Raw genomic sequence first — 15,481 nt, 5'->3', positions numbered from 1 at the left:
TCTCAGTTTTTGTGCTCTCTCCCATCACTTTCTCTAATGGAAGCTTTTTCATACCCTTTTCTTCTTGACTCCATTTATTTTCCCAACATGCAACCTTCTTCCTCTATCATGGATGATGGAAGCCAGTTCAACTCAATTTCCTTTCAGTTTCACTCACCTCATCACCCTTTCCATGAATCAACTCTTGACCTCAACCGCCGTGAGAGTAGCTGCGTTGTTGATAACGAGCCATCGGAGGGTAGAAAATATGGTAACAATGATGGTAATTCGACGGCTGTGTATAAGCTTGAATGTATGAAATGGCAGACCAGAAATGAGACAACCTTGAATCCTGCTAAATCTAAGGTATTCATGGTGGGTTTTGTAGAGAATAGTTATAGGAAGTTATTCTGTTTGTACAGTTAGAGAGTTTGCTAGTTAGTTTTTTGGTTAGTTAGATTCCTAGTTGTTGTATAAATACAATAGTTTGTAACCTTATACAATCATGAAATGAAGTATACATTTTAACATGGTATCAGTCAGTTTCTTTCTGGGATATTAGGTTATTGGGCTTCTGTTATACTAGCTTGTTTTCATTTCTCGCTTCTGTTTCCCGTTTCAATGCAAAATTCCCAATTCTATTCTTCTGCGTTTTTCCTTCTCTCTTCATTTCTTCTTCTTCGCGATGCCTGCCTCCACAGGACATTTCAGAAATTGATTTCACGCATCTCTTGTATCTACTCCCATATGATACACCAGGTGCTCTTCTCGTTTCTCATCAACTCACCGGCGTCCATGATTACAGTGTTTGGAGTCGATCAATATGGATTTCTCTCCTTGCGAAGAACAAATTAGGATTTATTGACAGCGTCTGTCGCCGGTCTGATTTTGTGGAGCAATTTTAACCACAATGGGATAGGTGCAATGCTATTGTTCTTTCGTGGTTAATCAATTTCGTCAGCAAAGATCTTTCAGCTAGTATTGTCTTCTCCTCCAATACTGCTCTTTTGTGGTTCGATTTGAAAGAAAGATTCGACAAGGTTGATAGTTCTCGGGTCTATTTTTTGCACCGAGAAATTGTAACCCTCGTTCAAGGGGATTCTTCAATTTCGTCATATTTCACAAAGTTGAAGCTTATCTGGGATGAATACGGTGCTTTGGTGCCTCTTCCTTCATGTGATTGTGCCAATGCCCAACAAAATACTGTTAATGCTCTCCAGCAACGCCTTTTCCAGTTCTTGATGGGCTTAAATGAATTATACTCTGCTGTGCGTAGTCAGATTCTTCTGATGCAGCCATTACCAAGCGTTAATCATGCTTACTCGATGCTGGTTCAAGAAGAGTCTCAACAATCCCACTCTACTGGTATATCTTCACTCACTGATTCTACTGTTAGGCGTCAATTTAATGGTACTTGTGACCATTGTAAGATTAAAGGGCAAAAAAAGGATCAATGTTATAGATTGATTGGATTCCCTGCTGACTTCAAATTCAATCGAAGGAAGGATGCTTCAGCTGCTCTTACTGGTCAGCTTGAAGAATCTGTTATTGCTTCAGCTCCTCATATGCCCTCTGCTCCAGTCTTTACTCAAGAACAGTACAACCAGATATTGAGTCTGTTACATCAAACCCCTACTTCTGAGCCCTCTGTTAATCTTGTGGGACAAGCTTCAAGTACTGCTTCTTTCATTAATTGGATCTTAGACACTGGTGCTATTGATCATATTACTTTTGAATTCTCTTGCTTGATAAATCCAATTGCATGTGCTTAAAAGAATCGATTTGTTCATCTACCTAATAGTAAAAAAGCCCTTATCACCCATATTGGTTCTTACATTTTGAAAAATGATTGCATCATTCACAATGTTCTGTATGTCCCTGAATTCAAAAATAACCTTATATCAATCACTAAACTGACACATGAGCTTCAATGTGTTGTTTTGTTTTATCCTGCATTTTGCATCCTGCAGAACATCTCCAGTGGAAAAATCAAGGGGATTGGTAAGGAACGTGGAGGTCTTTACTTGCTCGAGTTTTCTTTTTCATCCTCGGGTTTGAATTCATATTCTAATCATGATTCTTTTTTTTCTAATTCCTCTATTTGTAAGTTTGTTGATCATCATTCTCCTACCATTACTGAACTTTGGCATGCTAGGCTTGGGCATGCTGCCATTAATAAAATTCACAAATTACTTGTTCTTCAGTTTGTCAAATTTAATTCTTGTGATGTGCAACATTGTTCAGTATGTCATATGGCTCGACAAACACATTTACCATTTCCTTTAAGTACCTCTAGAACAGATAATCCTTTTGAATTAATTCATATTGATCTTTGGGGTCCCTATGGAGTTTCTACTCACAGTGGACATCGTTACTTTCTTACTGTTGTTGATGATTTCAGTCGTATGACTTGGGTGTTTTTGTTCAGACTTAAAACCGATGTTGTTATTCATTTAAAATCCTTGTTTCTCATTATTAAAAATCAGTTCACTACTTCTGTTAAGATAATTCGTAGTGACAGTGGATCTGAGTTCTTCAATTTGGTTTGCTCTCCTTTGTTTTCTTCTCTTGGTATAATTCATCAATCAAGCTGTGTTCGTACTCCTCAACAAAATGGGGTAGCTGAGCGTAAACATAGATATTTACTTGAGGTTGCTCGTGCCCTCCGCTTTCATTCTAAAGTTCCCTTAAAATTTTGGGGTGAATGTGTCCTTGATGCATGTTATTTGATAAACATGTTGCCTTCTTTTGTTTTGTCTTGGCGTACTCCATTCGAATTGCTGTATAAAAAGCCCCATTCCTTGTCTCACATTCGTGTGTTTGGGTGTCTTGCTTATGCAACTCAAACACATGTAACCGACAAGTTTGCTACGAGAGCCATTCCTTCTGTATTTCTTGGTTATTCGTCTACTCAAAAAGGCTACCTTCTATTTGATCTTGAAAAAAAAAAGTTTTCTTTGTCAATCGTGATGTTGTTTCCATGAATCTGTTTTTCCTTTTAGCTTTCCTCAACAATCTGATTCCTTTTTTCCTACTCAATCTTATAAGGATGATTTTGAATTCTTGGTTTTGTCCCAACCTCCTGTTTCTCTTGGTGATTCTTCCTCACCAGTTTTACCTGAATCATTAGACCCTCCTGTTATTCCATTGCGTAAGTCTACTCGAGCATCTAGACCTCCTACATGGCTACAAGATTATGTGCGTTCCAATCAGTCTTCTTATTCTTCCACCTGTAAGTACCCTCTTATTCATAATGTTTCTTATGCTCATTTACCTATTCATACTCAACATTTTCTTACCATCACTTCCTCCATTGTTGAACCACAATCTTATTCTGAAGCCATTTTAAACCCTGTTTGGATTAAAGTCATGCAAGAGAAAATTCAAGCCTTAGAAAACAATGCTACTTGGTATGTAGTATATTTGCCTCGAGGAGTGAATCTCATTGGTTGTAAATGGGTTTTCCGTGTCAAGTATAGAGTTGATGGTACAGTTAAGCATTTTAAAGCGTGTCTTATTGCTAAAGATACAATCAAGGGAGGGTGTTGATTTTGTTGAAACCTTTTATCCTGTTGTGAAGTTAGTTACTGTTAGAATTGTTCTGACCCTTGCTGCTATGCATGAATGGCCTCTTTTCAAATGGACGTGCACAATGCTGTTTTGCAAGGTGATATATTTGAAGAAATCTACATGAAGTTGCCTGAAGGTTTTAGCAGCCAGGGGAGAATATGGTCTGTCGGGTAAAAATCTCTTTATGGTTTGAATCAAGCCTATGGAATTTAAAGCTTATTAAAGCTGTAGGATATCAGAGCAAATTTGACTATTCGATGTTCACAAAAAATGAGGGTGAAAAATTGGTGGTGATGCTCATTTATGTGGATGATCTCCTTTTAACTGGTAATGGTTCAGCCTTGATTAATGAGCTGAATGATATGTTGAATTACAATTTTAAGATGAAAGATATGCGAGAGTTGAAACATTTTTTGGGATTTGAGGTTTTGAGGTCAAAGGAAGGAATCGTGTTGAATCAAAGGAAATATGCTCTAGAATTGCTAAAAGAGATTCGTCTTGAAGGAGTTAAACCAACCATGACTCATTTGGAGCAGAATTTGAACCTTACTTCCACAGAATATGACGAACATTTGCATTAAAAGGGAGATGAAGTATTGGTTGAAGAAAAGTCAATATTTCAAAGGCTGATTGGAAGATTAATATACTTAACACATACTCGGCCATATATTACATTTGCAGTGCATCATCTCAGTCAATTTATGCAATAACCAAAGAGAACACATTTAGAGGCATCATTGAGAGTTGTCAAATATTTGAAGAAGGAACCAAGTCAGGGGATACTGTTGAAGAAAGCAAGAAAAAATCAGTTGTTGGCATATTGTGATTCAGACTGGGCTTCATGTCCTATGTCAAGAAAACCAGTTACTGGTTTTTGCATAAAGTTAGGTGATTCTTTGATATCCTGGAAATCAAAGAAGCAGAATACGGTAGCAAGATCCTCAGCAGAAGCTGAATATCGAAGTATGGCAGTTGTTGCAGCTGAAATAGTATAGTTAAATGATTTTAAAGGAGCTACAAACTGATATTTCGAAACCAGCAAGGTTGTATAGTGATAGTAAAGCAGCTTTGCAAATTTAAGCAAATCCAGTCTTTCATGAAAGGACTAAGCACATTGATATAGACTGTCATTTTGTTAGAGACAAGATACAAGAAGGAATAATCAAGGCCGAGTATATATCGTCTTCAGAACAACTTGCAGACATTTTAACTAAAGCACTTGGAATACAACAACACAATTATTTGGTGGGCAAGTTGGGGATGAAAAATGTTTTAATCCCTCAACTTGAGGGGGAGTGTAGAGAATAGTTACAGGAAGTTATTCTGTTTGTACAGTTAGAGAGTTTGTTAATTAGTTTTTTGGTTAGTTAGATTCCTAGCTGCTGTATAAATACAATAGTTTGTAACCTTATACAATCATGAAATGAAGTATACATTTTAACAGCTTTCAAAGTAAAATTCTTACGCTTTTCAATGAAGGGTTTCTAATTTATCCTTTTTTTATTTGTTCCGATCAGGATGCAAAGGGAGTGAAAAACAAGTGCAAAAATGGCATGAAAATTGAAAAGAAATCTCCTCAAGAGCCTCCAACAGCTTTCGTTCACGTAAGAGCAAGGAGGGGCCAAGCAACCGAAAGTCGCAGTCTAGCAGAAAGGGTACTTTAAGTACGCAATTATTTTAAGGGTTCAAGCCCTTTAGTCTTTTCAATCATTGTTTGTTTCTGCAAATGGAATTGCAGGCAAGAAGAAAGAAGATCTGTGAGAGGATGAAGATACTGCAATGTCTGGTTCCAGGGTGTGAAAAGGTATGCATGCAGATATGTTCATTTGTCTTAACTGTGTCACAAATCATTTGCCAGACAGCTTCCATGTGCGGTTCTTTGGCATGAACATAGGTAACGGGAAAGGCCCTCATGTTGGATGAAATTATCAACTACGTTCAGTCCTTGCAAAATCAAGTAGAGGTATACATATTGATTCTTTCCTACAAAATAAGTATCCATAAGCAATAATTGTGTTTCGTGGTCTTCTTTATTCCTCCCGTATAGTTTCTGTCGATGAAGCTTGCTTCCGCGAATTCCATGTTCTATGACTTTGGAGTGGACCTGGAAGCTTTAATGGTGAAACCAGAGGTAAAAAGGAAATCAAATGGAAGATAGTTTTAGTTTATTTCTATGTTGTCAATGTAAAAGGTCATTAATTTATTACAAAAGCTGATGAAAATCTTTGTCTCTGACATGTATAATTTCACCACTTGCTCTTTTACTTCACCAGGGCCAAAACCCCAGTCTCTGCTCACCCTCAGGTCAGTATACATACACACACACACATGCATATGTGTGCGTGTGAAATAAGAAAAAACATATGTATCGTGAATAAGCTGGCAACACAATTTTTCAGGATAATGGAAGTGTATCGTCAGGGGAAAAGTTATCATGTAATACATATTCTCATGATATATATATAATCCAATTTATATAAAATTTCTTTCATATTGTTACGTTTTTATTAAGTTGACCCCATCACTTTATTTTCACATTACTTTATATAAAATTAGAAGATTCATATAAAAATCCAATTTGTTGTTTGTTTTCAACGGAAAAATACTTTATTAGCCTAAAGTTGACGTTGAATCTCTTGTATTTCTAAAATGAAAATGAGTTCATTCATAAAATGTTTTTGATGATTTTGGTTGATACATCTATCTATAAGATAATTATGCATGTGTTATCAACCTGTAATTTATTGTTTGTAAGATTATTTATTTAAATAATTAATGTAGGGCAAAACTTTCAGATTATGCAATCGAAACAATTATTATTAATGTTAACGAATTTATATCTGCACGAATCAAAGTGGCCTCTGTGATAAAAGAATTATTATTATTTCTTAAGGACCCGGGTTCAAACACCATAGATGCCAAGGGTGTGAACTATCAATGTCGAAAGGTTGAGATTTATCTTTGAACATGTACTACTATGTACTTACCCCATATTATTAAAAAAAATAACGAATTTATGTCATAGGTTTTAGAGATAATATGAAAATTTATCTATATGTATTTAATAGATCTTATAATTCATCTACATGGTTCATTGGATAATAAAATTTATATGTAAATATTTGAAAGATTTAATATCCCAAAATAATGTAAAGTGGGCACGTGTATTCATAGAACTCTTATTTTGTATTCATGTTTATAATTGTAAGTTGTATTATTTTGGTTTTAAATTAAGTAGAGTTCCGATTTATAAAAGTGTTTTTATAACTATCACGTATATTTATTTTGGTACCATTCAATATATTTTAAAATGCAAATTAATAATTTTTAAAAATCAGGAGTTACCTTGATAGCCCAATATGACACTTTAAGCTCAATTAATTTTAGAGTATTACACCTACACAGGAGACATATTAAATAAAAATTTGATATGAAAATTCAGTATTTTTCAAAGCCCCATCTGCCAATAAAGTTGAAGGAAATTAACACCTCTACAAACATCTTGCTTCATCTCAATCTACAACACTCTCACTCTTCTTCTTCTTCTTCTTCTTCTTTTTTCTTCGGTATTTATCCCCTCAAAACTTGAAGAATCAAAGCATGGCCATGTGAAAAAAATGTTATTGAAACAATACACTATTGATCGTGTAAAAGATTATAAATATTAAGATTTAAATATAAATTAAAAATGTTAAGTACTTTGGAAAATAGAAAGAAAGAAAAAAGTAGAAGTTATTTTCAATGTTGATAAAGTCTGAAATATATTGACAAGTGACGTTATTTTTAGTTTGGTTGATATTAGTTTTTAGTTTGATTCTAAACAATTCTCGAGGTCTAACAAGGTCCCGTTTGATAATGCTCTCTAAAAACATTTTTAGTTAATTTTTTTTTGTTTTTGGTTGCAAAACTAATACTAGAAGGGTAAAAATAAAAAAAATACGGTGAAAACAACGGTTTCAAACAAATCGTAAAAACTAGAATTTCTACTTTTTCATTCAAAATTTGCATTTAGAAGAAAATTTATATTTTTACCCTTATTAATACATGAGCTCCACTTAATTATTATTTACATTTTATTTTAATACTTTAAAACAAACATCTTTAAAAAATAATTTATTACTTTTAATAGTTTGTTTTAATTATTTAAAATTAAATAAAATTCATGATTTATATATTTAAATGTTAATAGCGAGTTATATAAAATATATTTTTATTATAAATATATTTTATTTGTATTTTTATATTTTTATTATAGTTTAAATTGATATAATTCATTTATAATAATATTTTTTTTAAAATTTATTATAGTTTAAATTGATATAATTCATATATAAGTGTAAATATAATTCAAGTGCTATACTTTTAATTTACAATATAATATCTATAATATATATTTAATCTTTTTAAACCCACTTTTTAACAGTAATTTTAAACAATTAAATTTTAATTTACACTTTTAAATAATATTTTTAAAATTTCGTTTCTAAAATACTTTTAAAATTCACTTTTTAAAAAGCAACGTCAAAATGAGACATTTTTCCCGAAATATCACCGGTGATCGGTATATTTACCGATCTAACACCGGTCATATTATATTTCCCGATCTAACACCCGTAGCAGTAAAGCGCGCTCCCTGACCCATGCTATATGCTGATTTGGCGCCACGTGGGGTATAGCGCGCCCCCTGCACCGCGCTATACGCTGACTGGGTTACACGTGGGTATAGCGCGGCCCCTGCTCCGCGCTATACCTATTTATCTGACACGTAGGGTATAGCGCGGTGCAGGGGGCGCGCTATAGCTTTAATTACCCGGCTGTTTACACCACTACCCTTTCCTATAAATACCTCATCCTCAATCACTTTCATCATACCAAATTCTCTCAAATACTCTCTCGCTTAAGGTATATTTTATAATATTTTTAATATTCTGTATTTAATTTATTTAAGTATTTTACTTTATTTAATATTTTATTAATATAAATTTTTTGCAGATATAATGGAAGGCAGTCTACTTCGCTTGGATAGAAATCATATATCTCGATACTTTGCTGATACGGTTCCATTTTAATGTTTTAATTTAATTTAAATTATTAGTAATAATTTGTTGATTTATTTAATGCATATTATTAGATTAAGAATTAATTTTTGTAATTATTTATTTTTAGGGGAAAGACCGTATATTAGATCATTTTATTAGGAATCTTAAGTTAGTGATACCTAACCATGTCTTGCCGTATTTAGTAGATGTGGATTTGGTTACATAGGTAGATATCAAGGTCACTGTAAGATAGAACTAGACCTTATTTCTGCCTTAGTAGAGCGGTGGAGGCCGGAGACCCACACATTACATCTTCCGTGCGGAGAGTGCACGATCACGCTTGAGGATGTTTCTATGCACCTGGGGCTTCCGGTGGATGGAGATATGATATCAGGGATAGCTTCCGGTTCTTGGACTACTTTGTGCCGAGAAAATCTAGGACGTGTCCCGGAAAGTTTTATCGGAGGTAGGATACCGTTAAATTGGTTAGATGCCAATTTTTGGGAGTTGAGCGCAGACGCCTCTGAGGATGAGGTTAAGATGTATGCACGAGCATGCATATTGCAGTTGATAGGAGGGTTGTTGATGCCGGACAAATCGCGTAACCTAGTTCACTGCATGTGGTTGCGACATCTTAGCGACTTTCGTCTCGCCGGATCATTCAGTTGGGGCTTGACAGTTTTGGCTTTACTGTACAGGGAGATGTGTGGAGCCACTGACTACAGGCGTAATGCTATCGGCGGATGTCTCCTGCTGCTGCAGTCTTGGGCATGGTATCGATTGCCCTTTTTATACAGCGTATAATTTTTTTTCCTTGAATAGGTGGTCTATTGATAGAAAAAATCATCAGGAGCTACCTAATGATTTAGAAAAAATTAGGGTGCTCATCGATCAGCAGGCTGGCACACAAGTATGAATTTTAATGTTTAAAAATCGATTTTAGATTATAGTTATATAATTAGATTATTATTTTGATAAAAATTATATAATATTTGTTTTAGTTTGAATGGGTGCCATATTGTACTGATGATCTGAGGGTGTTGATCTCACCTGAGTTGAGGGGCCCATTAGATGTTTGGAAGGCGATGGTCTCTCTGATATGTTATGCGACCGTCAAGTGGCACTCTACTGATCGCGTGCTCGGCAGTTTGGTTGTTTTCAACCAATTCCGGAAGTACCTCGCAATATGGACGAGTTGCATAGCTTAGATAGACGCGGCAAGATAGATACAGATTGATTGGTGAGGCATCATGAGTGGGTTGTATTGTGGGAGGATCGACATCAGCGCCTTCCCCGTAGAGAGCCCATTTTGATGACCTCTTGATGTATGCTGATGGTTATTATGAGTGGTTCAATAGTAACGGGAAACCGTTTCTGCTTCCCGAGGATGCACGAGGGCAGACCTTTCCACGACGTCGACAGAGATGTGATCCGACACAGCACCATCGTCCCCCGACTCGTGGACGGAGAGTAGGTGCTTCCGGTTCATCCTCAGCTGCACCAGCAGGACCTTCAAAGCAGCCACCACAACCATATATGTCGTCATCGCCTTTCCATTACCAGATGCTGCCGCCGCCTTCACATGGTTTTATGACCCCGCCGTCGCCACCGTCACAGATGACCCCTCCTGGAGGCTATTATGGGTCTATGTTTGCAGATTCAACTTGGGGTTCATATACTGGATATTTGGCGGGTTCACCCATGGCTGTAGCACAGACACCTCTTGTACAGTTTTCACACTCAGCGATGTCTGGGTTTTATGAGTTTTCCCAGTTTTCGTAGGCCGGTGGGATAGTCAGTCATACACCTCCAGGGTCCTTATTTTATGGAGGTGTTTCATCGTCATCAACTCCTCATCAACCTAATGTACCTGCTCAGGACGACGACGACGACGATGATGGTGATGATGATGACATCGAGGAGTCAGAACCAGTGATATTAAGAAATCATCCTCGAGACTGACAGCCACCGCCTTGCGGAACACATTCGTGTCGCATGCATCGATAGATTTTGTTTTTTATTATATTTGTATTTACTTTATTTTGTTAAATTGTAATTTTTTATTATTTCTCATTTAATACTTACTTTATTTTGTTAAATTTGTTGGACTTTTTTTTTTTAATGTATTTCAGTTTATTTTGTTTATTACAATTTAATATCAGTTATTGTAATTTGATTATCATTTACCATTTAATACTTATTGTAAGTTTGTTGTATTTAAAATTATATTCAAATACCAAATTGTTATTAGTTTAATAAAATTTAATGATTGTGTTCGTTTTTTTTAATCTTCATCATCGATTATCGAATGTCATTAACTTGAAGTAAATGCAAATTAAAGTACAAGAATTATTATTTGATAAACAAATACATCATTTCCTCATCAATTGTTACTGATGACAACAGAAGTGGACATGTTTTTCTAGTGTGTCATGGGTTTTACAATGCCCACATCTTCTGTCTTGTCTAGATCTTTCTCGAATATCCATATCACAATGAATTCGATTGGATTTTGGACGACCACGCTCCCTCATTAAACTTGGATTTGGTACAATCGAAAACCAATCTTGAACCTCATCAGGGTCTTTGTCATTACCTATGGGGGGAAACTCAAATTCGTATACCTTAAAAACTTCAGATAGTAGGTATACGGGATCCACAAAATGGTTATAGTCTTGACGTGTATGCGAGCAAGCTGCTATCACATGAGAGCATGGATACTTCAGAGCTTGAAAAAACCCGCAGTCACACGTTCTGTCCCTTAGATTTACTCTTAACGACACAACTTCAATCCCTTGAAGAGGTCGCGGTAACTCTGTGACACAAAACATTTCATGCCTTCTAGAGAAGCTTGTTACAGACATTCCATTTGATGCAACAATTTTTTTCTGTAGATCTGCAACTAATTTAGGGTGATAGACATGACCGCCTTGTATCCAGGTTTGAGCTTGTCCCCCGAGCTTCGCAAAAAGTGCCCCCAAACGAAAATATGTAGTTTTTACCAAAGCCGATATAGGTAAGTGACGTGCACCCTTTATGGTTGAATTGATTGCCTCAGCCAAGTTGGTCGTCATATATCCATATCGATATCCACCATCATATGCATTCGTCCACATTTCTTTATCGATGAGGCTAATGTAATCGTATCCTTCCTTGTTCTTCACCCGTAAATCTTGAAGCATTGATTCAAACGTTAGAGGAAGAAGTTCGTAACCTAATCAAAAATATATAACTTACTAACCTGATCAAAAGGATCGAAAGAAAACAAACTACATCAGTTTCACTTACCCATGCGCACAAGTAATTGACGCTCATCATTCTTCTTGTATCTTCCATGGTAGTTCGCAGCAATGTGTCGGAGACAATACCTATGTTGGACAAAGGGTGGTTTCCACATTGGACCCAAAGACTCCATTGCTGCTTTGATCCCAGCTCCGCGATTAGAAATGACACAGATTTTTTCCCTCGTTATAACATGTGCACGTAAATTTTGGAGGAAAAAAGCCCAAGAATCTGTATCTTCTCATTCGACAAGAGCAAAAGCAACTGGAAGAATGTTGCGATTTCCATCTTAGACAACTGCCAATAATAAAACTTACTTGTATTTTCCATACAAGAAAGTCCCGTCGATCTGGACCACAGGCTTGCAGTATTTGACAGTATTAACGCACTGTGGGTAAGTCCAAAAAACCCGGTAGAATTAGCATCGATCGCGGAGAACTCGATCATTATGGTATGCATAGGAGGTTTCGAAGTCCACAATTATCCCAGGATTCAACCTCCGCACCAGCCTGAACCAGCCTGGATTGTAAGATGCATCCCATTCTCCATGAAGTTTGACAATGTCATTTTGTTTTGCCAACCAAGCTTTTTTATAGGAGACAGTGTACCCATACTGCGATTGTATAGCTGAAATCAACACTGCAACAGCTGTATGAGAGCTTTCTTTTACCATGGACATGATGGCTTGGCATATTACTTCAGAGTCCAAGTTGGGATGATCTTGGTTGAACCCTCCAGCACAACATGTGTGAGGACCCTTGTATACTGTTAGTTCCCATATGTTGTTTTTCCTCTTCATTTTCGATACGCAAACCATTCATTTGCATCCATTTTTGCGTCGGGTACAGTAGCATACATATTTTTCGGTCGTCAATCGGTTACTCTGGACTGAACATAATTACGGATATTATAATTTTTTATAGCCATCACTGCTTCTTCTTTGCTTGAAAACTCCATGCCTAAATATATCTCACCATTATTTATTAATAAGTAATATCCATAGTCACCGAAGATGAGGCATATCCACAAATTCTGGCCCGTACATTGCACCATAATCAACTTCATACATGTGTGTAGGAGGGTCAGTTTGTGCCACATTTCCTGGAACTTCATCATCATCAGAGTTGAATTGCGGTGATTCTGGGTGAATGAATAGTCCAGTCTCAGCATCATCCGTACCAGGCTCACAAAGCGGTTCTTCTGGTGGAGATGATGGTTCCTCCATGCTCTCCACATTTAGGTCAAAGAACATACTACTTGCACGCCTTCCCCTTGAACTGGAAGACATATCGACATTGAGATCGAAAAAGCTCGCAGTCGAATGTCTCCCCTGGAGCTTGAAGCCATCGTGTCAAATGGAAACTGCACAGATGGTTGCGTCGATGGCATCTCCATATGGTCAAAGAAATTTACAGATGAATGCCTTCCCCTTGAACTGGACGCGGTGTTGCCATACGGATTGTTCGTGGACCCACCTCGGTACATATCGTAAGGAGTTGCGGATGAATGTCTCCCCATTATGACATTAAAATCATTACACATTACTGTAGTCGGGCTGTCAACTTGATCAACTTGTTCAGCCAGCCCATAGTGGGAGCTTAATGATTGACCCCGAACAGCACGCACTTAAACAAAATGTGCATACATCTCAATAGCGACGTCTGAATAACTACTTTGAGCTTCAACCATCATTTCAACATCATCATTGTTCGAAAGTTCGAACGCTGTATAAGTTAATGGCAACAATAATGTTGGAAATTTATACTGCAACGACGATATTCTTCTACTACTTCCAACATGAATCTTCCTCGAAATCTTCGTTATCAGCTCCTCAAGAGTTATGTTTCTCTTGAATGATATTTTAACACGCTCATTTGATACGAAAACAACGTCGGTTTCATCTTCTCGAATTTCACCCATCATAATAAACAATAGCTGAAAGTCGCGCCATTCTTTGAGTTTAAAAGTACGACAATATTATATCTGCAAAAAAAATAACTGAAACAAACCTAATTAAATAAATTATATATGAACGAAAATATAACACAATAAATTTTTACACATCAACGTAAATAATTTAAATAATATAATTGAAAATAATTAGTATAATATTTTTTCAAATGACACAGATTAAATAATAAGTATAATAAAAAAATTTATAACAAAATTACCTTATAACGAAAAATCGCACGAACTTCTAAACTAAATATGAGAAGATTGTCAAAATTATTGACTCGTTGACGGAATTATTGTATTAATTTATAAGTTGAGAGGAGAGATGTGAGGAACATAACCGGGGGAGAAGGATATATATAGTCATACAAGACGCGGTACCTATACCGTGGTATATGTAATAATGGTATAGCGCGGATCAGGGTCCGTGCTAAATATAATTTTCTACACAGATATAGCGCGGTTCAGGAGGCGCGCTATACCCCACGTGTAACCCAGTCAGCAAATAGCGCGGTGCAGGGGGCGCTATATCCCACGTGATATCAAATCAGCGTATAACGCGGGTCAGGGGACGCGCTTTACTGTTACGGGTGTTAGATCAAAAAATATAATCTGACCGGTATTAGATCGATAAATATACCGATCACCGATGATATTTCGAGAAAAACGTCTCAAAATGGTCTAATACTTTTTACGCCAATTTTTGTTAAGAAAGGTCATTTTAGCCTTTAATTTTTTTAACACTCGAACTGTATTTTTTTCCCCAAGAATGCGGAAACAGAGGGAAAATACAGTGGCATCGACGATAACAATGATTTCTACTTGGAGAACTCGGAAAGTCCCGTGAAAAGCCTGAGTCCGGTACATTCTTTGGATAATCGTGTCAATGACAATGAAAGGGAAGTTCTTTATCACGGGAGTAACCGAAGGAGGCCAATTCGGGCTCGGGTTTTGGATGGGGTCAATTTATCTGGGCCATCCTATACCGAAATAAGGCGGTGCGAGGAAGATGGAGTTAAAATATGGTTGAACAGTTTGGGATTAGGAAGGTATGCCCCAGTTTTCAAGATCCATGAAGTGGATGATGAGATTTTGCCATTGTTGACATTAGAGGATCTCATGGATATGGGAATAAATGCAGTTGGTTCTCGAAGGAAAATGTTTTGTGCGATCCAGAAGCTTGGAAAAGGCTTTTCGTGATGTATTTTGCTATGGTTATAGAGTTTCTGAAAGCAGAGTCTTGTCAGCCATGGCAAAGTAAGAAGATTTTTGTATGTTTACCTTTTTTTTTGTAGTGAAATGTAGGAGAATCAGTAGGATTTTTTTTTGTTAATGTTGCAACTTTTTTTTTGCAGTGCATTGTGCTAACTGTTGTTTGTTGAGAATTTTAATTGAAAACAATGAGATAATAGCAGCTTTTCTTTTGGTTAAAGGGAAGTGATTTGACAGAAGTAAGACAATTTAAATCATAATCTTATGGTTTTCTCGTTCCTTTTTATTATCTTTTTGCGATTAAATGTGTGTTATATGGGGATTATCATGACATATTGGTACTGAAGATTGATATCAAGGACTTCTCAAGAAGTATTTCTTTAGAAATTGTTGTAAGATTTCTCCATTTGAGCATCATTAATAGCTTGTTATAAGGTTATATGGTG

General features: G+C 36.3%; 1 protein-coding gene across 1 annotated transcript; it reads left to right on the top strand.

Moving 5' to 3' along the window:
- The first annotated feature begins 4,397 nt into the window (after window positions 1–4,397).
- Window positions 4,398–15,202, top strand: LOC120174254 (transcription factor BEE 3-like). Its single transcript, XM_039181166.1, has 6 exons — window positions 4,398–4,538; window positions 5,067–5,204; window positions 5,288–5,353; window positions 5,444–5,512; window positions 5,597–5,680; window positions 14,592–15,202. Exons 1-6 carry the CDS (start codon window positions 4,398–4,400, stop codon window positions 15,021–15,023), a joined length of 930 nt encoding a protein of 309 aa, XP_039037097.1. The 3' UTR covers window positions 15,024–15,202.
- The last annotated feature ends 279 nt before the right edge of the window (window positions 15,203–15,481 follow it).

The sequence above is a fragment of the Hibiscus syriacus genome, unplaced genomic scaffold, assembly GCF_006381635.1.
Source record: "Hibiscus syriacus cultivar Baekdansim isolate YM2019G1 unplaced genomic scaffold, ASM638163v2 tig00112044_pilon, whole genome shotgun sequence".
In the NCBI taxonomy this organism is placed as follows: domain Eukaryota; kingdom Viridiplantae; phylum Streptophyta; class Magnoliopsida; order Malvales; family Malvaceae; genus Hibiscus; species Hibiscus syriacus.
Note: the sequence above shows the minus strand (reverse complement) of the source record. Positions and strands in the feature narration are given on the sequence as shown.